This window comes from Lygodium microphyllum, chromosome 18 (assembly GCF_053477565.2).
Source record: "Lygodium microphyllum isolate KBCC chromosome 18, Lygodium_microphyllum_v1.1.10, whole genome shotgun sequence".
Classification (NCBI taxonomy): domain Eukaryota; kingdom Viridiplantae; phylum Streptophyta; class Polypodiopsida; order Schizaeales; family Lygodiaceae; genus Lygodium; species Lygodium microphyllum.
In genome coordinates, this window is record NC_141152.1 from 108,441,988 (window position 1) to 108,467,297 (window position 25,310).

General features: G+C 46.7%; 1 protein-coding gene across 8 annotated transcripts in view; it reads right to left on the bottom strand.

Moving 5' to 3' along the window:
* Positions 1 to 25,310, bottom strand: part of LOC148021248 (ABC transporter B family member 1-like) — a 145,488-nt gene that overhangs the window by 96,416 nt on the left and 23,762 nt on the right. For 5 of the 8 annotated variants that reach the window (XM_087699091.1, XM_087699094.1, XM_087699095.1 and 2 more), the window contains 2 exons: positions 5,252 to 5,427; positions 4,700 to 4,900 (listed from right to left, as the gene is read on the bottom strand). In XM_087699091.1, coding sequence (XP_087555217.1) covers positions 4,700 to 4,900; positions 5,252 to 5,427 — 377 coding nt within the window. The remainder of the gene's footprint in view (positions 1 to 4,699; positions 4,901 to 5,251; positions 5,428 to 25,310) is intronic. The other 3 variants (XM_087699093.1, XM_087699098.1, XM_087699092.1) reach the window with 2 other exon arrangements.

Genomic DNA, 25,310 nt, shown 5'->3' on the forward strand with positions numbered 1-25,310 from the left:
TGTATAGTTTTAGAGTCTAGGTGCAAACCATATCATATGCATGCCGACTCACAATGACTAGTATACTCAACACTCAATAGTGATTCCAATGACAGAAGTACCATCAGCATACGTTACCCTAGATGCAAACCAAGTACATCCAATATCCACTACAAAAACTAAGTTGTTCATCACTAGGGGAGTGGAGGTGCAACCTTCTACTCGAGTATCAAGAGATAATCTGGACCTTCTATGCTCTACTGAGCCTGAAAGAGCTCGATCCAAAATCGGCTCTAACTAAAATACATCAAGGTAAAGTGCATCACTGAGGATGATCTGCCAAGTCACCCTCCTCCATCCAATTGCATTATTCCCTAGTTGAAATAATGATGAAGCTTCACCAAGAAGCACATGGAAACTTTACCTCTAACTTCACTTGCCTTGAAACATGCACTAGGTTTTAGGCCTTTGTCTCTTTGGAGCACATAGATCCTTGAAACTTTCACAATGTTTCAATTCTATCTTAACAAACATGAAATCTCACATTTGTTGAGCTAAAATATGCATTACTTGCTGATTAGCCTCTTAAACAGCCCCAAAACACACTAAAAATGCTCTTTTAGAGTAAAACCCTAAAATGGGAAGCGGTTCGAGAGAGTTCAATGGAACCCCTAAAACGGGGACCGGTTCGAGAAAGTTTAGTGGAAACCCTAATTTTTGGGGCACCCTTCCACATCTATAAATAGACAGACTGCCCCCATTTGGCCATCATCCTTGTTTGCAGGTTATACCAGCCCACACACCCTCTGCTATTGTTGGCGCCCAGTTTCCAGTCTGCAGCCCGTCTCCATCTGCTGTCCAGCCATCATCAACTGTAGTCACATCATCTTCAACCTGTCCATTGGTGTAGGCGATAGCTCTCAGTTGTTGGCGACTGCTCCAGACTGTTCCAGACTGCTGTTCAGCCTGCTGTCCATCATCTCCAGGGTCAACCAGCCTGCGTTTTCAGCATTGCAGGCCCTAACACTCTCAGACATTGTTTCAGCCTGTTGTTTACAGCAGACTGTACACAGTTTCTAGCCCCCGATCGGTGGTACACTACTACGTTTACCAGTTGGGCCAGCCTCCAGACTGTTGCGTTTTGGTGACCAACCTGCTGCCATTCACTATTAAGCACTCCTACACTCCGACTGGTGGTCACAGACTTGGGATCCGTCTTCGGTGGATGTCACACTCTGACATTGCTCTGCCCTTGAGCACACTGTACACTCTTACATTCATTTACAGCATTCATTCACTTCAGAGTTGTGTTCTCTCTCTCCCCTCTTCTGTTTGTGTTTGAGTTTTTGTGTTTGAGTTTTGCGTTTAGGGTTTGAGTTTTGAGTTTTTTGTTTAGGGTTTGAGTTTTGCCCTCTGTGTCTGTGTCTGTGTCTTTGTGTTTCTGTAGTGGTCGTACACTCTGTGTGTCCTCAGTGCAAATCCTAGCACTCTTCTTAACAACATCTAGTTGACTAGCCCCTCATATATACCTGACATGACATGCTAGAAACACCAAATGCATTAGGAAACATTGCATGCATTAATAGCTGCATTTTCCTCATGACCAACATTATACGGAGCATTTGCATAACCAACATTAATACCATGATTTTCAAACATAGTCGGCTACATATGCATTGTCAAACTTGCCACTTTGTGTCCCAGCATCATGCCAACATTGCTATATATGGGATTAAGCATATTACCAACCATACCCAGATACATTGGGCCTCGCACATCATGCAATGGTTGTTGCATACCATAAGGAGTTGTGCCATACATCCATATATGTAGTCCCTGACCCCCATAGCATGAAAAAGAGTGACACTACCAAAGTATCCTAGCTGGCCCATCATTGCATGCATGCCATGCTATCCAAAAAGCATTGGATTGACACTTCCAAGTTGGCCTTAATGCATCAACTGCCGCCCCACTACCATCATTTTCTTACGCTCACTATCTACATTTGGAACATCATGCTACTGTATTGGCCCTTCCTTTGCTGCATCTTGATGTTTCAAATCTCTTAAGGATGATTTCCTCTTCTTACCTTTGCTACCCTCCCCTTAAGGGGTTCAAAAAGAGCATGAATTGAGGACCATTTGCCAATTGCACAAACATTTCAACTGCTGTCCTAAGCTGGTCTTTAAAATTGGTCATAAAATTCCTCTCCCTCTTGCAAAGCCATCAACTTCTAAAGGCCTACAAGGACCCACATTTATGTCTAAACAAACATTATCAGCTTGTTGCCTATGCTGTGTGCCTTGTCTAAGATCAGAAATTGGATTTCGCGTAACACTTTATGAATTTCTCAAATTGAGAGGCATCATCTCTACTTGATCTCATCTCACTATCTGAGGATATTCTTGCTGTAATGCTCAATTGAATACAATTTCAACACTAGAGCAGAGCTTTTGGCATTCAATTAGGTGCCTCAGGTCCACCAAGTCAAGGGACTTGATGATATCTCAGTGATCGAACCAAGCCAAGGTGAAACTCTAGCAAAGCTTTAGCACAACTCTAGCGATAGGCAGAGCACAGGTCTAGCGATCCTGCAATGGAGCTCTAGCAACACCATGGAAACAAGCTTTCTACTTTCACTACAAGCACCTTTATCTTTATTGTTGGGGTCTTAGCCTTACTCAACAACATGTCCTTTTGTAGACAACCACTTTTGTAGCTCTAGCAAGAGTAGTTACTATGGCCTTGGAAGAAGTAGTTACCCTGCCTACCGTACTCAGTTATCTACTTTATGGGTTCTACAAGGTCATGATGGCTTAGTAGGGTGATGATGACAAACGCAACGGCTCACCTAGGTTCATTTGTATATAAGATTATCATAGAGGCACTTCTAGTATGTTTATTATATTTGCTAAGGTTTTGCTAGAGATTTCCTTTGAAAAGAGTTGTATCTTTTTATTTCACTAATACAAGTTTTTTTCCCAAGAAATTTTCATTAATATGAGTTGCTTGGTGTGTTCTGGAGCTTAACTTATCTTGGTGTCTTTCTAACCTTGTCTCTCCTCTTTCCCCACCCCTACACACCTCACTTGCTCTATTGCAATCCGACATACTCTAATTCGATTATGTGCATTACTCAGTCTACAGTCTCTCTTTCTCACACACACACACTCTCTCTTGGCCACTTCTCTCTCACTCTCCCTCGGGCTCATTCTTCCTCCCTCCCTTTGTTCTCTAGTTCAAAGTCACTCAACACTACACAAGACTCTAGGACACCACCCAAGGATCAAGAGGAGTGGCAGTGTTGATGAAACAAAAGCTATAGGATAGTCTGCATGGCATGAGACCCTAATGCACAATACACGCGGATTAGAGTGGAGATCTCATGTGATGAGATGCTATACATCAACCTCTGCTACTTTCCCTTGTAGGGGTTGGGATATGCCACAGGGTAGCCCCAACAAGAGGAGAGAGAGGGAGATGGAGGAGGAGAATCCCCTTTCACAGACCTCTTAGATGAGATTGTACACTACTCCAGATAGATTCTCTTGGTAGGAGATTTCAATGCTCGAAGAGCAGACAATATGACTAAGATGCCCAGGAGGACTTTTGGGTCTATAGCAACAGCTCCATGCCCTCCATGACTTTTACACACAACATGGATGGACAGTCAATCTTGGGAAACCAAGATCCTGATCTTTCACACATTAGCCCCAATGAGGAGATCAGTCTTCACCCTAGGAGCAAGACAAGTGTTACGGATTCATATGTCCACTTGGGAGTCACACTCACTGCATCTGTTGGGCGATTCCCCATGGCACAAGAAGCTAGAGATCGACCCACACAAGGATACGCAACATTGGCCATGATGGAGAGACAATGCCATGAAACATTCTTCTAGAAGCCTTGCACATGGAGGTGGCTATTTGACAAGTTGGTCACACTAGCCATGATGTGTGGTGTACTTGTCTAGACTCCTGGCTTGGCTACATAACTATGGACACATTTTGAGAGACCACAGATCATCATGCTCTTGCGATGATCCACAACAAAGCATCAGTACCATATGAGATCATCAGAGCCGAGTTTGCTACACCCCCATGATGATGGAGGCCCTTTTTCAAACAATTAGCTTCATACACAAAATATGTGATATGCACCCAAATAGACTACCTAGGAGAGCCTTTGAGGCCTCTAGGCAGCTAGCTCAAGCAAGACATGAGACTTTATGGTATGCACAAGTCAAGCACTGGCTTGCCCCTTTGCTAAAACGTTTGAGTAACATTAGGTGGGGATGCATGCACAAGAGCCGATCAGGATTCTTAGCAAACATCGAGCATGATGCTTCACCACAGTCACCCAAGGATATTCCTTTGAAGCTTGTTCATGATAGGAAGGACAAGGATCATCCTTAGGAAAAGGCTCATCCTCGGGCAGCCATCATACAAATCCTTATTTCTAGTTTGTACCACGTTCCACTCTAGTCTGCCGGCCATAACTTTTCCTTAGCACCTCCCTGGTGGAACTGCGGTCAAGAAGAAGAGAGCATACTGAGTCATCCAAACCCGGCACACACCTTGTGCCACTACAAGTACTTGATTATAAAGCCTTATGTTCTCAATATATGTAGTTACATCTTCTAAATGGAAGACATAATGTAGTGCTTTGTGACATCTTTGTTTGAAAGTTAGATTATCAAGAAAGGAAATCGTCAAGCTACCTCCTCCACAATACTGGAGCATGTCGTACTTGCATGTTGCATTCCAGCAGCAAGTTTTACAGCAGTCTTGTTGTAGACTGCAGCCACTATCATTGTGATGGGTACAGTGCCCATAGTGAGCAACGACAACTGCCAACTGTAATATAAGCCCACAGCTAATGCAGCCAGAAATGTAGTTGTGAATCTAACAAGTTTTCCCATCTGTTACAAACCACAAAACGACCAGTAATAATGTGGTATTAGTCATAAAACCTTTTTGGATTCCAACTTAAGTTCTATACTCAAGAATCTTTATATTTGTCACTTTCGGAGTCAGAAATATCTTTAAACAAAAATGTGTGTTCAGTGATAAAAACCTTACATTCTATGCTCAGGTATCTTTATATTAATAATGTGCATTCGGTGATAAACCTCTTACTCAAGTATCTTTATATTTTTCACTTTATGAATCAAAATATTATAATATCTCAGGACTTGGGTGCTCAAATCTTTATGCTTTCCAATGTCAATACTGACAATCTAAGCACTAGAGGTTTAGAAGTTTGCATGTACCTTAAAACTGATAACCTCATAAATGGTAGAGATGTCGCTAGATATGGTTGAAATGATTTCAGCTGTTTTTGATTCTGCATCAAAGAAGCCCACATCCTGGTGCAGCACTGCTTCTAAATATTTGGATCTCATCTGAAATATCTGTCGCTCCCCAGTGAGCATCCAACATGTGGACTCTACCATAATATAGGATTATTTTAAGTTCACCATGATTCTAGTTACTTTTTCAAGAAGAATGTTTTTATTTTGAATGAAATAACTTGATTAAAGCTTAACTCTTTGTTGATGTTTAAAATGAGCAGCTGGTCATGGCTTGTTGATTTCCATAGCATTACACAAGAAGATGTACAAAATACAAACAATAGAGCAGCTGATCACTTTCCTACTCATGGTCAGGTTCTATAACAGTGAGTGTGATAAACAGCCATGTTAGCAGTTAGCAATGGCACGTAAGTAGGGGTCAGGCTGCTTAACAAGATATGAATTGGTGTATCTGTGGGTTGTTTTGCTCCATTAGGACCTGCCTGCAACAAGCTGTATTTAATGGATCCAATAATCTCCCATCCCAAACAAACATTATATCCATCTAGATGTGCTGAAATCAGGGGCAGAATTCGTGAAACAGTGTGTTGAGACCTGAAATGCAAGGATGTCAGTAGCACCCTTGTAAATCAAAAGGGTGGACCCTGACAAGTAAGCCATGCTAGTTAGTGCTCCCCAGATTATGATGTTTAGTGGGCCAAAGAGTAGTGATGATTAAATATAGTCAAAAATATCTGAGAAAATCATATAGTGAAAACTTTAGCTTCAAATACAAAAGTGGGGGTGTTCTACATGACCGTGTCTTGCTGCAGCAACTTCAAATACCATTGACCCGGATCTTTTACTGCAATCTGATGAATGGCTAACAATCTAGTGACATCAAGGTAGGTAGGATGGCAGCCTATTGGTCTATGCTCGGTCTATGCTCCATACGTTATTGAGTCAGCAGGCCACTCTGATAGGTAAGAGGAGCATCCTAAAAATCTGAAAGATCTAGTTTCCTGGAAATCTCTTTGTCCTAGGCACACACTGGTAGGTAAGACAAGGCATCACTGAAGGTCTGAACGATCTAGTTTTCTGGAAACCTTTTTGTCCTAGGCGCCAACCACAATCAGTGTTTCAAATTAGGAGAATATGTTTGCTATGGTGAGTATCTTGAGGGATGTTAACCATCTCATGGCCTGATTGCACGTGAATTCAACTAAATGGCAGAATGTATTCAATCCAGTAGATGACCCCCTCACTGCATAAATGGGTCAGCTTGAGACTAGCTTTCAGCCTCACCCCTAGAAAATGTCTCCATTCCTTCAGTGCATATCAAAGGTGGAGACTCCAGCTCTATAACAGAATATTCATGCTTCAATAGGTCACTGATGGAGGACTTGTATATGGCCTTTAGCTCCTACAAACTAGCTTGTTCTTTGAGTTGCCACATAGGCAAAATGCACTCAAGAGAAACTTGAACTCTTCTTGCTGATGGGAAGATTATTAACGCTACCACACATGTGCCAAATGCTCTTGATGCTCCTCCCTTAGAAGCACTGCACCCAAACTGTCATCAAGAAAAACAATGACAAACGTCCCAATTTAAGGTTGAGAATAGAAATTGGGATTTATGTTTTCTGCTTTGTGAGATATAGGCATTCCTTGGAAGTTTACCTATTGAATATTCAGGATTGCGAGGACATCTTAGGAAAAACCTAAGCATGTTTATTGTCTATACTCATGTTTAATCAAGGTGTTGTTTGGTGGGCTTTTCATTCATGTCAACTTCAGGTTATAAGCACTAAATTATGGCATTTTGACTTACTAATGTTTCATCAAAAGCATTCAATAGGAATGATCTTCAATACTTGCAAATAAAGTGTGGCTAATTATATTACTTCAGAAAAAAACCTGAATACAAAGAAGTGCTCATGCTCAACACACCAAGCTAGAGCTGGTGAGAGTCACAGATACATCATATATACAAGCCTCTCAAGGCGGTTTGGGGGGGGATAGGGGCAAGAAGCCATGGAGGGGGGGTTGTATTGCCATCTGGGGCTGCCTACCTGCATCACGAAGAACAGGTCTTGGCTGCCCCAAGTGTGCATGAAACGACCTCGGAGCTCCTGAGGAGCCCTGGACTCGCCCTGCACCTGATCCCATCGGCTTCGAAGGGAGTGGATGATGGAGGTCCAGAGCTCCGCTAGGGTCGCCTGTACTGAAGGTCTCTCTCTGCCGAAAGCCACCTGACACTGCGCCTTCCAGATATGCCAACCAGTAAGACTCCCTATGATTTCCCATACCTCAGAGCGGTCTGCTGTAGGCTCCAGCACCTGGAGGATGGCTAGAGCCTCTAAACCCACCACTACGCACGACCCTGCCTCGATCATGAATATCGTGTCTTGCATCCCGGCCTCATACAGAAGGTGATGGCCCTAGCTGACCACTTGCCAACAGAAAACACCCCAAGAGATACATCCAAGGCTGGGTGCTATGCCGTGCAGGATGCGGCATACTCCTCTCCACACGAGCTATGCCACCTCACATGACCAAAGGCAATGCTTTGGGGTTTCCATCGACTGCTGTGTGCAGCACTTACAAACTCCCTCCTGTTGCATCTGGGCAAGCCAGCTTCCCACCGCCAAGCCTCCATGTGCCACCAGCCATAAAAAGTACGAAACCCTCCTCGGCCTCCAGCTGTCCCATAGGCGACGACAAAAGGTCCGTCGGAATGGCTCCGTGATGCTGTGCTCCGCCCAGTGCCTGCTACGTGATGGCGCCCAATCCATGTCCTCCTGCATCAGTACGTGTGTACCAATCCTGGAGGTGTACTCCAGGAACCTCGGTGGCTTCTTGGCGACCGCAGTGGCCGGCCAAAGCCACTCTCCCAGATCCCACTCCAGCTCATCAAGTGCTTCCTTCCTAGATCTAGAGGCGCCACTCCCTGAGCTCCTGCCAAAAGGCCAAAGGGTCTAGCCGCCATGTCTTCCCCTAAAGGCCAACCACCCGGATCCTCTTCCATGAAAGGACAGCTATCACCTCGTCCTGCTGCCCTCTATCAAGAGCCAGACGCCCCCCCTCTTGCACTATGAAAAAGGTCCCACGTGGAGTGCCACCCACTCTTCCTACCACCTGTAAGGGGATGCCTGCTGGTGAAAACCTAGCGGCCTATACCTCCACGGGCTCTATCGGCTCTCGGATCGGAGGAGCAAGCCACTCCTAAGGTATCGCTGCGTCTATCTCCCTCGTCCTCAGCTCCACTCCTTGCTAGCAGCCTGATGCTTGCTTCAGCACCTCCTCGTCCGCCATCCTGTACACCTCCCGCCATGTCCTGATTGTACGAGCCGAGCCAGCCTCCCAACTAGCCCACTGGATGTGGGGATGCTCGTTGATCTGTGCCCCTTCTCGGTCCCTGACCTGGGGGTTCCAAATCACCAGCTGACGGTCTATCTTCTCCTGGTAGCTTGGGGGGCTCTGGATAAAGGTCTTACGGAGGCCCTGCCACACACGGAGCAAGCTGCGTAGGAAGGATGATCGGGGGGGGTGATCTGGGCTGTCGTGAAGATCCATCTCACGGACGGCCTCCACTCACCGCCAAGCCTCGGTCTACAGTCCTAAAGACCCTCCTGGAATAGGACCTTCTAGGTCTGCCCTCCCGGTGTGAGACCGCGGACAACTAGCTTGCCCAGGAGGGCCATACTCTAATACTCTAGGTCTATGATCCCAAGCCCTCCCTCTAACCGACTTACTGGAAGTCGGAGGCCACGTAAACCGCTCACACATGACCTAAGGAAGTGAGACATCGCCTCTGCAAAGAGAAGGAACGGGTACGGGGCCAGGGGGCAGCCATGTCGGACCGATCTCTCCAGCCGAAACTCCTCCCCTCGCCTCCCTCCTATGAGAACCCTACTAGTGGCCGATCTGTAGAGTGCGGAGACCTCGGAAATCCAAGCCTGGGGGAAACCAACCTCACCATGGTGCCCTCTAGGAAATCCCAATCCACCCTATCATAGGCTTTCTCAAAATCCAAGAGTAGTACGACCAGTCTCTGCTGACTGTACTGGGCCCACTCTGTCGCCTCAAAGAAGGTGAATACATTGTCCAGGATGCTCCTATCCTGGACAAAGCCTGTCTGTGTGTCATGGATGATGTCTGGAAGCAAAGGGTGTAGTCGCCTACCAATCATCTTTGCCAGTGCCTTATAGGCCACTGACAGTAAGGTGATCGGTCTCCACTGGTAAAGCTCCAACCGGTTTCCACCTTTGGGGAGAAGACTGATAAGGCCTGCCGATAGACTCCCTAGCATCTATCCTGAAGTGAAAATCTCCTCAAAGGCCAACAGTAGGGGGTCCTTCACCACTTCCCAGAAGGTAGTGAAGAAAGCCTTAGAGAGGCCATCCTCTCCCGGGTATTTCTGTCCGTCTTGTGTATGGAAAGCCTCCTCTAATTCCTTCTCTGTGAAGGGGGCTAGGAGGGAGCGTCCCATCTCCTCTGTGACGAGGGACGGGATATTATCCCAAACTTGCTGTCTACATCAATGTCCTCTAGTTGAGGCTGTCTCTTTGCTGGAAGAGGCGACTATAGTAGTCGGTGGCAATCTCCATCACCTCGTCTGGGCTAGAACGGGTCCTCCCATACTGATCTCAGAGGCTGCGTATCTGCTCTCAAGAGGTGCGAGGTTGGTGCACCTGAAAAAACTCCCTGCACATCGTGTCCCCCTTCCCCGCCCAGAAAGCTGCTGAGATGCGGAAAGAGAACTCAGAGCGCCTGTCCTCTAGGCCAACAATGGCTACTCGCGCACGCACCTCTTGTGCGTGGAGAGTGGGATCCCCTGGTGCCACCTGTAATAATCTCTGTGTGGCTGCAAAGTCCTGCCGGAATGCTCTCTCCTCCTCCTAGCTCTGTTGCCTGGCCTGTATGGCTGCCTCTTGGCAGATTCTGCTCGACTCAGCTAGGGCCTCTGCAATCTTCTCTGCGATCTAGCTCCTCTTGCCCCACTCTCTAGTCCAAATCTGCTCTATCTGTCTCGTCACCTCCTCCCTCTTGTAGATCGAGTCAGAGATCCTACAAGATCGTGAGTCTAGGGCAGATGTTGGGGGATCTAGTGTCAAGAGAACCGGGCAATGATCGGACAACGTGGTGCCTGCCAACTACCCAATCTGGCCTCCCCGAGAGCCTCCCCACTCTCCCACATAAAACCTGTCCATCCGCTCTAGCAGAACTCCACCTAGCCGCCTGTATCCCCAAGAGAAATCGAGCGACCTCTCCCTCCTATGGAAGGCAGGGTCTCTCAAGGCATCGCGTGCTCCTACTGCCAGTAGAAACACCTCCTATGCCTCCTCCTGCTCCTCCCCGGCCATGCCCTGGTAGTTTCTCCCTCTCCCTGTTGGTCCTCCAAAGCCTCCAGGTTGTTGAAGTCTCCTCCAACAATCCAGGAGTCCACCTCTGGGAGTCCTTCCGCAATCTCCACCCAAAACCTGCTGCGTGCCCTAACCTCCGTAGGGGCATAGATATTAAGGACTCCAAGGCATGAGTTCCCAATATACAATCTGATCCATAGCACCCTCCCTGCCACTATCGTCTCGTAGTCTCGAACACAAGCGGTAAGACTCAGCGGTAAGACTCGAACCAATAGAGGTGCATATGCCTCCACTCCTACCGTGGGCACCTATGGCGTGCTCCCAGTAAGTGTGCGAGCTGCGTGGGAGTACCTTTCCTACCTACTGGGCCTGGGTGGGGGTGAGCTTGTGCTCCTGTAGAAGTAAGATGTCGATCCATCTAGCAAGGGCAGGCTACAACTCCTGCCGAACAATCAATTTCCTAGAACCACGTGCCCCACTGTAGTGTGGAGGCTATTCACATTCCAGGATGCAAGATGTAAGCTCATCGGGAAACCTGTGACTGCCCGAACACGCATCTGTTCGGTGTGGAAGCTGCTGATGACAAGGAGGAGCTATGAGGCATGCAGGTACGCTTTGCCGCCAGTCTGGACGGCGAGCTCCATTCCCCCATGGTGGCCCTCAACCGGACTAACGGGTATAGAAGTTCCAGGTGGTACTATCAATGCATCTATCAACCATGCTGAGAGTCGAGACTTTGTGCAATGGTAGAAACGGGCTGCCTGTGCCAGGGGTCACTCAATCACATCCCTCAGAGCTCTCCACTGTGGACGGGCTCAAAAGATAATGCTCAAGTGAGGGACCTCGGCACCAACCCACCAGTTAATGTCCATCATGCAACCAAGCCACTGCTGTGCAAACAGTGCTAGTCCTTCTTCTCCCATCCACTGGGAGGTGTGGTCCACTACCTGACTTTTCAACTCTTCCTCTGTCTGTGTTGTCGTCCACTCCCCTGAGTGAGAGGACTGAAGAAAAAAGGCGTAGTTTGGTCCATTCGGTGGTGCTAGTAGATGGACCTTGCCCCTCCTTGACTTACGAACCACAAAGATCCCCACCTCTAGAGGTAATGGGAACTCTCCACGCTCCACAACTCTCAACTAGGACCATGGGCCACTGCGGAAGAACTCCTGTGGCAACAGGTGTGCTTGTCTCGGGAAGGTGTGACAGGCAACAGGGATGGATGAGCTGGTGGCTGTGTGGGAGGGGGAGGACTGCTGGTGCGAAGAGGATGTAGGCGTGTGTGGCTCATCACCTCTTGTGGGAGGTGGGGGGTGGGTCTGGGGGGGATCGCCTGAACCACGTGCGGATCAGGGAGGTGCTCAGTACGGAAGGTGGTGGGGGGGAGGATGATCGAGGGATGGTGGGGTGGACGGAAGTACATGGTGGGTGTGGGGGGGGGGCTGGGATGTGGAGAGAGGTGGGTATGGGGGATGTGGGGACTCAGGAGAGGTAGTCTGTGGCGCGGGTGGTGAATGTGGGGGGTTGCGGTCCTGCCGGGTGGGGGGGGCAGGAGGGGGCTGTGGAGTGCTCTGCCGAGGGGGCGTCGCACGGCCACCTGCTCCCTGCTGCCGAGGCTAGGTCTGAGACACAGGCTGCGTCCCCCCTTGCTATCTCCCTCTCTATGTCGTCTCTAGACCCGTATGAAGCCATCAGCGTCCACCTATGGGCTTGTCGGTGGAGCCACCTTGGCTCCGAAACGCGTGCAACCTACTGCCTGATGCCCAAAGTCGTGATAGCATAGGCACTGCCTTGGTTGCCCCGTCACAATGACCTGCTGTCTAAAGGAGTGCCCGCCCGCCTCAATCTCTAGGAGCTGTGGGATATTCTTGACCTCTTTCACTGCCACCCGTACCTTTGGGACTCCTGCAGCTGTCACTGCATCTGCGAAGGACGCGGAAAGGATAGTGCCGAAAAGCCTTCCAAAGTCTTCCACCAACTAGCAATACTCACTCGCCAGGCCGGGAAAAAGAAGAGTGACCGGGTGCTGAAGAAACCTGTTGTGGAGTGCAAATGCCTCCACAGTAAAGCCCCTGTACCAAGGGACCACGTGTATGACCCCCTTCGTGGATGCATATGGTGAACTAGCGAGTAACTCGCAAGCTGCATCCGCCGAGCTGAGCCGGACCATGAAGATCCCTTGGCCCAATAGGACCGCCTCCTCAATCTGCACCTTCTCGATGCACAGCGTGGAGTGTAGCCAGTCCCAAAGCTGGGCCCTGGCTGGGGAATGTCCTACTACCTAACCATAAATCGTTGTTTCCATTAACTCCAGCTCCTTAGCTCGGACGGCTAAGAGTTGTTTCTCAGAGAGGACTACGTGCAAGTTGACTGGGGGGCACTCGCTGAGTGCGCCGGCGTTTGACCAGGCATTTCCATTGCGCGTCCCTACTGAGAGGACTAACAATCACGTCGCGGTATTACCGGGGGGGGGTGTTGCTACAGATGGGGGGAGCAAGTGGAGGGTGGGGAAATCGATGGCAAGGGAGGGAAACACTGCTGTGTTTGCTACGGATGGGTCCGAGGTTACGGACGGGGGAAGCGCGCGCGGGGGGGGGGGGGGGAACGGGCATGATGATGGACAAGGCGAGGGGACGGGAACCAAGAGAGGAAAACAAATGCCATGTCTATGCAAATGCCAGATAGTAGCTGGTACTGCAATGATCCTACTCATGGATCCTCTGCCCTAACTTGGTGGTATATCAAGAAAGGAGCCATTGCAGGCTCTAGCAAGAAAGGATCCCTCTGTATCCACTTCTCATAGTAATCTCTGAAGAGGCCTTCTCAAATAGGCTATTGTCTCCATCCATCCATCATGCAAGAAACTGAGTTCGAGTCAATATATCCTCTCCTATCACCATGAGCCACTACACTAATCCTCTGACAAGAATATAATATGAACTCAAACTGATCTAGGTTCTCTCATAAGTCTGTCATCCTCCTCCAGTGTGAAAGCGAAGACTCTCTGCTGATCCCAATCATGTCTCCTATGAAAAAGCAACCAATCCAAGTCTGAGAAGTATCAATTTAATTGCCTTCCACTCAAGAGGCACTCCCTTCAACACAGTCTCAATCATAGTCCCTGGATACCTTGGTTCAAAAAAGCAAACCACTCTCCATTGTAAAAGCAGTGGAAAACCTTCCCACATGAAAGATGTGTCCTCTATCCTAGGTATGGCCAAACTCTAACCTCAAGTGATAATTGAAGAGAAGAGGCTATCCTCGATTGAGGCCAGGGCTAACCAATGAAAGCTGAATGATACAGATCTCCATGCTCCTATAACAGCAGCTGCAAATCTGACCTTGGATCCTCTCAAAATCTATGGTTCTAATCTATTGAAAAATCCAATGTATGGTAAACTGCCATGGTCATCCAAGAGTAGGAGAAATGGTCTCTAGTCTCTATGCAGTAACTTTTTCCACAGCTCCCTACTTGGAAGGACTCCAAAAGTAAGCTTCACCAATAAGGCTTTGCTCTGGCAATCTGAGTCTATGATCCTCAAACCACCTCTAGGTCTAGGTTGTAGTATGATGCCTCATGTTACCTAAGCCCTGCCTGAGCTCCAATCTCCTCCTAACCAAATAAATTTCCAAATAAAGCACTTCATCTTGCCAATTGATGATCTGAAAAAGGACTGACAAGAAGTAATATATCACATGGTCATCTGAGCAGCAACCATCCCTCCCTCTTCCAAAAGAGAATCTTGTTGGACTCCAACACAGGAGCTTCTATCTGATCCTCAAAAGTGGTGGTGCCAATCATGGCTTCTCCAAGGTAATGTTGATCCCTAAATGGCATCCAAGATACCTCCCCAAGATTCGACAAGGAATCCAAGTGAAGTTATCATGATGTCTCCAAACCAACTTGGATATCACCATAAGGTTTATACTAATGAAGGAGAGCATGCAAGGCTTTGCCAAAGATCTCCATCACTACCACCAAAGCCCTTGAGTTTCTTACATCTCCGGCTAAGTACATCGATGTGTTGACTATTAGAGTAACCATGAAAGTTTTCGCCCCTTAAAGTTTTCACCCTTGGAATGTTGCATCTCAATAGGCGTAGAGAGGCCCAAAGCAACAAAGACAAGCTGAGGGACAAGGGCAAGTGGACAAAGACCTCAGACCCGCAACCAGGTCCCCTACAAACAATTACTCTGGCCACCCAAGAGGCAGAGGTTCCACAGCCCCAGTTAGTAGTAGCCCCTACAAACAGATGTGGCATGGCCCTTTGACCTTGAGGTTGTCCACACACCGGAAGCCCCCTATGAGATGCCACAAGTTGTTGTTGTGTCGATGTCTCTAGCATCCTCTGGTCACCAAGGTGAGCCCTCATAACTGATTCCATCACGTGTCCCGACACCTAATAGGTGGGGGACATGGACGTTGCACAAGAGAGCAAGCAAGAGGCGGATGACTCAGTTGCATACTCTGAGGACTTCTCCTTTTGCATGCAGCAATAGAGGTGGCAGAAAGGAGGGTTGGCTGGGTGTAATGTTGGAAACAACACAGACAAGCATGGATTGTAAAGCCATGACAAACTTAAAGACTCAGACACACCCCATAAGGATTCTCTCATGGTATGCACGAGGCTTTGGAGGACAACTTTTTAGGCAAGGTGGAAGCCTCATGAGACAGGACCTGCACAAAGCATTAGAGGGAGGATCAATAGATTTTCTCTTATTATCGAAGCACCACCTCTTAGTAGAGAGAATATCCCGATATTGTGGAAAGCTTTGAATTGGGCAAAACTACACTTATTGGGCAGCAAATTTCGGTGTCACTAAGATATGGGCACGTGTTTGCATTTGTTGGAGAGCAGTGGGACTCGAGCACTACAGGTTTGGGCATCTTGGTTATTGGGAGAACCATGTAGGTAGGGATGGCACAACAAGACGTCATTCAAATGTCAAGTATTCATTTGGCACATGCTGGTGGATGGTCTTCCCCTTGCTTCGTCTCTTTGCCACAGGGGTATTTCCAATGGGAATTATTTCTTCTATACTATTGCAGTTGAATCTTCCTGTCATAGATTTATCTCATGTCCCTTTGCTCGGAAAATTTGGCTCCTCCTTTCTGACATTTGGCATGTTGTGGTGGGCACTAGGATGCATCCTTTTGATTGGGGTCTTTGGCAAGCCTAAACATCATGGTCTGGCACAACCCCATTAAGGGACTTCTTCAGTGGAAGCTTGATCTTATTCAGCATGCTAATATCTTGACTAGAGATGATTTAGTACATTGGGTTAGGCGGTCTCTTCAATGACCCTGCCCTGACTTTTGTACTCCTTTGTGCTCTTTCTCATGTGACTTTCGTAGTCTTTTAGTCATTTGATATAATACAAGCAAATAGGTCTTTGTGAGAGTGGAGGGCGCACTTACTGTTCTACTAGCCATGTATGGCCCAAATGCCTAGTGAGACGAGAAAATACCATACTTAAGTCAAACATTGGATAGTAGGGGGGGACTTCAACATGTGGAGGTCTTGAGGATGGGAGTGGAAGATGCACAGAGACCTCTAAAGGAGGTGAGTAGGCTGCACATGAGGATCTCTTATTCCAAATTAAAGGACAAGACCGATGGTTCACAACAAATTTTGGTAGATCCACATGTTAGAGTTTAGCATTCCCTGGACACACAGTTTCAGATCGGAGCAGTTTTGCAGCAGTTTCTCCATGCAGTCCACATGGATTCAGTCCGTAAAGCAGGCATCAGAGAGCGAAGGTGCCACATGGCACAGTTGGCCAGTCTGTTGCAGTCGAACAATGCAGTCTGACAGCTGCTGTCCAGTCGGCTGCATTAAATGCAACAAACCTGCAATATTTTTGGCATTTTTCCTGGCCTATTTATTGGCCTCGATTTCAGCAGTCTCCAACAGTTGTTCTCATAGATTTCAGGCTGTAGACCATGGAGACTGCCCTTGAGGCTGACGGAGACTGAGATCTTCGAGGTGGAGACATACACAGATATTCTCTCTGCACCCATGTATATTTCTGCATCCTTATATAACATTCTTCACTGCAGATTTTCTGCATTTCTCTCTCTCTCTCTCTCTCTTTTTTTTTCGTAAAAGGTAATTATATTAATTACGAAAAAGGTACAAGATTACATGATTACATGATTACAAGAGACTCTCTCTCTCTGTCTCTCGGGAAGACCAAAACCATGGTTTTCAATACTTCAGCAGCATGGGTGACTAGATCTATGTAGCACTTCACATTTGGGGGAGACATACTGGAGCATGTGAGGGAATATGTCTATTTGGGAGTCACCTTCTCTGGCCCACGTTTTTCGTTGAGAGGGGCATCAGAGACACGTCTGGCACGTGGATACGCAGCACTAGGGGCACTCGAGAGTCAATGTGCTCACATACAGTTCTAGGAGCCCCGCACCAAACTCTGGTTGTTTGACACCCTAGTCACACCTACATTACTATATGGAGCAGAGGTATGGGGTTGCAGCTTGTACCACAAGCGTCTTAGCCCACTCACCGATCAAATTGGAGTAGAGAGGGATTATTATGATGACTGGGATAGCATGGAAAGGCCATTGATCATGATGATAGCATGCATGATTAGGAGTAAGCCCTCCACCACACATCCCATTGTCAGAGCAGAGCTAGGGGAAACACCTATAGTTACGGAGGCACTCTTCAGGGCAGTGACCTTTTGGCACAGACTATGTGAACTTCTACGCCATAGATACTCTAGATTGGCACTAACCTCATCTAGACAACTAGCAGTAAGAGGTGAGAAGAACTATTGGTTTTCACAGATGGCTATTTGGATGAGCCTACATGGTTTGGATATTGACCGTTTTCCACCTTTGGATTATAGCCTTGACTGCCCTACACTTTCTCTCAACCGATCAAAGCTGAACTAGGTGATCTGAGCTTATATCTTGAGGATTGAGATAACAAGGACATGGATCCATCCACCACTCCCTCTAGGATCGAGGATGGAGTTCTACAGGAGTCATTTCTTGTCTCTCTCTGATGATGGTTTCTCTATTCGGCCAGCATATATGGACACCCATCTCTCCCATAGCGTACGGGTTGCTATCAGACAGATTCGTACCTCCTCACATAGGCTTCAGATGGAGATAGGCAGATGGAAAAATACCCTAGTAGAGGATAGGAACGGTCCCACTGCCTCTTCCGTGATGGATTTGGACCCCTTCATTGCTTCATGGAGTACGAGGACCAGAGATGCCTAGGTCTTTTCCTCCTCGAGCTCGAGAGGCGCCGAACTGCACTACTATGAGATAGGAGGCTAGCTCATCCAGAGGGACACACACAGAGAGCAATGACAGACTTCTTCTATAGAGCCAACCCTACTGACACTACCAGCCTAGCAGAGACAGAGCCACCCCACCAGACACCTTACAGGCCATGCAATGGAGTCACATTGGATAGAGCCATTTCCCTTCGTCGAGCATGATAACCCCGTCTACCAGGATCACGTTCAAGGAGGACACACTACAGTCGGATTTGAGCCATTATCACGAGACACCGAAGACTCACCACCAGGCATATCAGTGAAGCAACTAGGGACTGCATCATAGCTGAGATCATGTGCAGATCTTGAGATCAGCTACTACAACCCATAGTCTCCACCACACTTTTGTACATGGTTCTATCAAATATAGTTCTCCTTTCCTTTCCTTTTCTTTTCTTTTCTATCGATGGAACAACACTACACATGGTTCAACCCTAGTGTAGTCTCATCGTATAGTTATTTTCAGTATTGTTTCATAGGCCATCCACTTATTTGTAATGTTATCTTTGCCTTACTGATGAGATGACATTAGACATGGATGTACTCTGGATTTTGTCTCATAGGCCACATTGGCCTTAAGTAGACATTAATATATCTTTCTTTCTTTCTTTCTTTCTCTTCATCGAGCACGACGACCCCGTCTACCAGGACCACGTCCGAGGAGGCCACACCACAGTCGGATTAGAGCCATTATCACGAGACACCATAGACTCACCACAAGGCATATCAGTGAAGCAGCTAGGGACCGCCTCATAGCTGAGATCATGTGCAGATCTTGAGATCACCTACAGTCCATAGTCCCCATCACACTTTTGTACATGGTTCTATCAGATCTGGTTCTCCTTTCCTTTTCTTTTCTATTGATGGAATAACACTACACATGGTTCAACCCTAGTATAGTCCCATCATATAGTTATTTTCAATATTGTTTCATAGGCCACCCACTTATTTGTAATGTTATCTTTACCTTACTAATGAGATGACATTAGACATGGATGTACTCTGGATTTTGTCTCATAGGCCACATTGGCCTTATGTAGATGTTAATATATCTTTCTTTCTTTCTTTCTTTCTCTGTGTTCACTCTTTATCTTGGTCATCTGAAAAGGAGATTTCAGCATGACACAAGGCTACGTTTTCAGCATTAAAGTGCCAGCATGAGGGTTGCACATAAGAACAAGGCTGAGGTGAGTATGGGCATGCGAGAAAGGAGAAGATTTGCTAAAGCCGCTGCTGGTTTTTGCTGTTAGAGAAGGAAGAAGGCTGCATTTTGGGCCTTCAAGTGCAGATTTTACCTTTTCATCGCCTTCGGTGTGTGAAGGAGCGGGACGAGCGAACAAGAGTCCTTGTAGGCTGTATTCTCAAAGTCAAAGTGGGCTTCTCTTTGTGTTTTGTGCAGCCATTGTAGGTGAATATGTCTTTTCTGAGGCCAAGTCAGAGTTTCAGGGTGATCATGGATTGGAAGGTGCCCTCTTACCGGCTCTTCCATCAGATCAAAAGCTCGATGGCAAGAATTACGTATCTAGTGGGTCATGATGCTTGCCATTTCGAAGTCGTATGATTTGGCAAAGCTTGTTAAGGAGGCTATTCATCGTCCTTCTTCACGAGACCTCATGTACTACAAATGTTATCTCATATTGAGCATTTGATAATGGCCCGAGAGATATGGCTGGAGCTTGATCAGATGTACAATCAGATGGCCGTCATGAAGCGCGTTTCTTTGGAAGTGCAGATGGGGACCATGAGTGTCACCAAGTCATCCTCTATGCGGGAGCATATCAACAAGCTAAGGCAGGTTCAAAACGCAAGGAAGGTGATCACTTCTAAAGACATGGTGATAACTCTTCAGTTACCACCCCATTTGAGTGGTTTTTATTCCGCCTTGATTGCTTTAGGGCAGTGTGAGACTCTTTGGTGGGAAGAGTTGGTTCCTATGGTCTTGGACCAAGAGGAGCAATTGAAAGGGACCAATGTTTCTAAATCTGAGGCCTTGGTTGGTCAATCCTCTTAGAAGAAGGGGAAGGACCAAAAGAAGAAGGACAAATCTAAGAAGGACAAAGAAAAGGAGTCTACTTGTCACATTTGTGGCAAAACAAGTCACTAGAAGAAGGATTGTTCCGACAAGGAGAAGAAGAAGAAGAAGAAATCTTCAAAGGATTCCGGAGTGGTGGCTGCTCCCTCATCAACTGCTTTCCTCCACTTGGAGGTGGTTTAGGATTCGACCTTGATGGCTTTTGATGCTGCGTTGATGGCCCCATACACTCGGGAGTGGATTGTTGACAGTGGTGCCTCCCGGCACATGACTCCTCCTTCAACAGGTGTTGCTCATTTACGGCCTTTGCATAGCTAGCTTCTCATTGGCGACAATTCCTCTATTCCTATACAGGGAGGGGGCAACATGCATCTTATTTCAGATGGATGTGGTGGTGCCCATACATCCGAGGTACTTTATGTGCCGGCCTTAGGGTACCATCTACTTTCAATGCACAAGATTTATGCCCTCGGCCTTTTGGTCAAATTTGATGAGGATTCTTTTTGGATTCTTGATCGATGATCGAGACAGGTTTTTTCTTCAGGTTATGAGGAGAATGAAGTCTACAAGTTGCGGTCTCCTTTTGCCTTGACTTCTCTTCTTCTTACCTCACAAACTTAGTCTGAGCTTTGGCATGCTCGATTTGGCCACCTCAATTATGATTACCTTCAGAAGGCGTCCAAGGGACAACTCGTTTGAGGTTTACCGAATAATATAGTGAGCCACCAGCCTTGTGTATCTTGCATCCGTGGGAAGCAGACTCGTGATATGATGTTCGTCGAGGAGGACTTCAGCAACCTTGGAGCTTGTTTCTACCGATCTTTGTGGACCGATGAGGACAAAGTCCCTTCGAGGGAGCTTATATTTCATGCTAATTGTGGATGATTACAGCAGGATGACATGGGCTTATTTCTTGAAGCTAAAGTTGGGGGCTTTCTCCAACTTTAAGAATTGGTTGCTCTTTGAGGAGGACCGATCGGATTGGAAGCTAAAGACCTTACGATCGGATAAGGCCGGAGAATTTGTTTCTAATGAGCTTGCTCATTTTTGTGCGAATTGTGGTATTCACTAGAAGTTTGCCAATTAACAAAACCCCTCAGGAGAATGGCATCTTGGAGCAAAAGAATCACAGTGTGATCGAGATGGCCTGTACCATGATGGAGCATCGTCAGACACCTCAATTTCTATGGGCTGAGGCTGTGTGGCTACTGCAATTCACATCCTTAATTGTATGAGGTGTACTTTGGGTCTAAGCCAGATGTTTCTTATTTCAAGGTGTTTGCGTGTGATGCCTATGTTCACATCCTGAAGACACAGCGTGACAAATTTGAAGCGGCTTCCAAACAACAGGTGTTTGTGGGCTATAGCTTGCAGTCTCAAGGCTATCGATTGTATAATCCTATTAAGTGGGATGCCTACACGAGCTATGATATTCGGTTCGTGGAAGTTCCAGCCTCAAAGGGGGTGAGGAACACCTTGTTCTTGGAGATCCCAGTGATAGTTGGGTGCCAATAACTTTTCCTCTGGAGCCTGTGCCTCTTGAGGATTCTTCTTTAGATTAGGAGCTTAGTTCTCAGCCACCGGATTCACCAATTGCTCCCTCACCATTGGTGGACCTTCCAAAAACTTCAACAGATGGAGAGCAACGAGGTGAGATCCATCCTCCTCCTCGTTGGGCTTGTGAAACTCTTCATGATGCAAGGATTGAGGCGGTCCCTAAGGAGTGGCAGCCACAGGATGGCCCGCGGCATTCTTTGAGGAACCAAGCACATTACACTGAGCTGGTTTACACTAATTACTGTTTGATGACTTGTGTCATGCAGGATTGAGAGCCCACTTCCATCAAGGAGACTTCACAGCATGATCATTGGCGGCAAGCAATGGAGCAGGAGCTAGAGTCAATTGAGAGGAATGGCACTTGGTATCTCGTGCCGAAGCCTCCTCATAAGAAGATCATTGGGATCAAATGGGTCTTCAAGACCAAGTACCACAGTGATGACGCATTGGACAAGCACAAGGCCCACCTTATTGCTAAAGGTTTTGCACAACGCCCAGGCATTGATTTCCATGATACTTTTGCCCCTACAACTCCAATGCCCACTATTCGTGTAGTTCTTGCCTTGGCTAGACATAGAAGATGGTCGATCTATCAGTTGGATGTGAAGTCTGCCTTCCTAAATGGGGAGTTAAAGAAGGAGATCTATATTGAGCAACCTCCACGCTTCGATTCTTCTGATGGTAAGGTGTACAAATTGTAGAAGGCTCTCTATGGCCTTAAGTAGGCTCCCTGTGCTTGGAATGAGAAGATTGACTCATTCCTCCAGGAGAAATTAGGGTATCGGCGTTCCAAACCCAACCCCTAGTTGTATGTACACACCTCAGGTGGAGGTCATGTGTTGTTTGTCCTTGATGTGGACGACTTGATTGTGATAGGTGACCATACTCAAATGGTCAAGCAGACGAAGCCAGCACTTCATGAGAAGTTTGAGATGATGGATATGGGGCTTCCTCACTTCTTTCTAGGTCATGAGATCTATCAAACTCCATGGGGATCTTTATTTCCTAACAACGGTATGTACAAGAGCTCTTGAGACTATGTGTGAGATGGAGGGATACAAGTCTCTTACAACTCCTATGGATCCGAATTGGAAGGCTATAGCTTATTCCGATTCTCCTTTGGCAGATACTACCCGATATAGACAACCGATTGGCTCGTTGATCTAGCTTCTTAATACCCATAAGTTATGTTGTAGGTGTACTCGTCGGGTTCATGAGTGAACCCAAGATGGTGCATTGGCAGGCTGCTCAGAGGATTTTGCAGTTTCTACAGGGGACTCCTGATCTTGGGATCTATTATCCCACTAGTACAGGTGCTACGGACTTGGTACTTACACGTTGGAGTGATTCAGATTGGGCTAGTGATGTGGATCATCGTTTGGAGGTCTGCGATAGGTTATTGTTTTACCTTGGGTGCTAGTGTTGTTTCAGGAGTAGCAAGAAGCAACCCACAGTTGCCCTCTCTTCGTTTGGAGGTCCACGATAGGTTATTGTTTTACCTTGGGTGCTAGTGCTGTTTCATGGAGTAGCAAGAAGCAACCCATAGTTGCCCTCTCTTCGACTAAGGTGGAGTATCGGCGGCATCCTCTACTACATGTGAGACAGTGTGGCTTCGCAGGATCTTGGAGGAGCTTGGCTGCCCACAGACAGGTCCTATTGTTCTACAATGTGACAATGAGAGCTGCATTGCCTTGCCCAGGAATCTTGTGTTTCATGCTCGGACGAAGCATATTGAGATCCAATACCATTGCATTCGGGAGAAGATCTTGGATGAGACCATTTCCCTAGTCTATTGCAAGACAAAGGACAATCTTGCAGATTTGTTTACCAAGGTGCTTTCCCATGCTTTACTTCGACAGCACTCCAGATCCCTTAGCCTTCTACCATGTCCAGGATTTGAGAGGGGGTGTTAGAGTTTAGCATTCCCTGGACACACAGTTTCAGATCTGAGCAGTTTTGCAGCAGTTTCTCCAGGCAGTCCACGTGGATTCAGTCCGTACAGCAGGCGTTGCCCTTTATTCCTCACAACAAAGCCAGGTTCTTGTTGGAGAGGCCACATGAGATAGATTTAGCATCAAGATATCAATGAGACAAAGCTGCATATTAGTCCACTTCCTATTTCTAATTGCAGCACAGTCCATGAGCACTTTCTTGACAAGCAGATCGACAAGTATCACAAGCATCAAGTTGCTCATCATTGAGCTGAAGGAGCTCCTTGATGTGGAGTTTGTAGATGCTACAACAATTTATTTAGAGGGGAGAGCAACATCAGGCCTTTGTAGCAGCCATGGAGATATTTTGTAGAGCAATTGGTGCCTTAATTAATAGGCACAAATCCTACGGATTTTGGATATGCAACACTAGGCAGCCGGAATGGTGACTACGTGAGAACCGAGAACCACATGGTGGACCTAAGGACATTATGATAGATGGAAGCTGATTGCCACCATTATTGCTTGGCACGTTTGGACTATGAAGTGCAGCCACAATATAGATCTCCTGGATGTCTCCATATAGAGACTCTTTCAAGGATTTAGATAGGGTCATCCATACTCTCTATGGTAGATTGCAAAATGGGCTTGAAAGGATGAGGAGGAGGAAAGAGGCCATCTTGCATATCTTGGAGTCCACAATCTTTCTTACACACAGCCCCTTAGATGGTTTGTCATTATAGCCCACTAGATTGGTTGCTCACATGTGCACTTAGCTACTCTCTATAGGATTCTTTGTACTTTGTATTTTACCTCATGGGGATATTAACCAAGTTGTTATCAAAAAAATTTTCTTTTCCTTGAAAAATAAAGATTTTTCACCCCTAGGTAGGTCCTAAGTAAAATGCCGCATGAAAGGGCATGATAATACATTTAAAATACATACGTTCAATAGTTTTCTAATAGAAATTCTTTTTTTTTCTCTTGAAGTGAAACAGGAAGGTGAAACACCGCATATTGAAATGTTTCATTAGTGAAACAAATTCTGCATTTCAACTATAGTGAAATGTGTTTCATGGTTACCATGATTCCAACCAAATATGATCTGAGTGTTCTGGATGATATTTGGTATTAGAGGAGACAAACTAAGATTCATCGCCCTAGCAAGGATCTTAAATGCAGTTTCTAGCAAGGTGATCAGTCTCCAACGAGTGATTTCCAACATGTTTGCACTACCTTCAAGAAGGAGGTGAATCACTCCTCAAACAATCCCTCTAGCATGTCTCTTGATGCCAAAGCTCCGAGAAGGTGTGTGCTAATAAGATCCCAATATCTCAAAAAGGTCATGTTCAATCATCTCCTAGGCACTTATATGAAGGCAAGCCCTGAGAGCTTTCACAAGATCCTCTAGATGAAAGGGGTCATCAAATTCTCCCTATGCTCTCAATGACCACCCTCCTGGAGCTCAACTGTCATACTTTTATAGCACTCTCGTCAACTCGTGTGATTTTGTTGGGCTAAACGAGCATTACTGAGTTTATTAAGTATTTTTTAGTGGTCACTAGTATGACTATTTTGGCATTTTATGCTGGCCGACTTGCTGCCATTTATGGCATTCTTTTGGTCTATTTATTCAGGCTCCTCCTCCACACTCAATCATTCATCACTTGCAAATCTAGTTTGTGCCCGGTCGAGAGAGGGAGCCGGTGACAATGTCCACTCAGCCAATGACTCGTTGTTGTACGCGACTATCTCATGTTTGGTATATGAATTCCATTTCCCAAACACATCTCTAAGTTCTCCTTTGCAGTGTTCTTGTGTTCTCTCTTCTATCTTGTGTT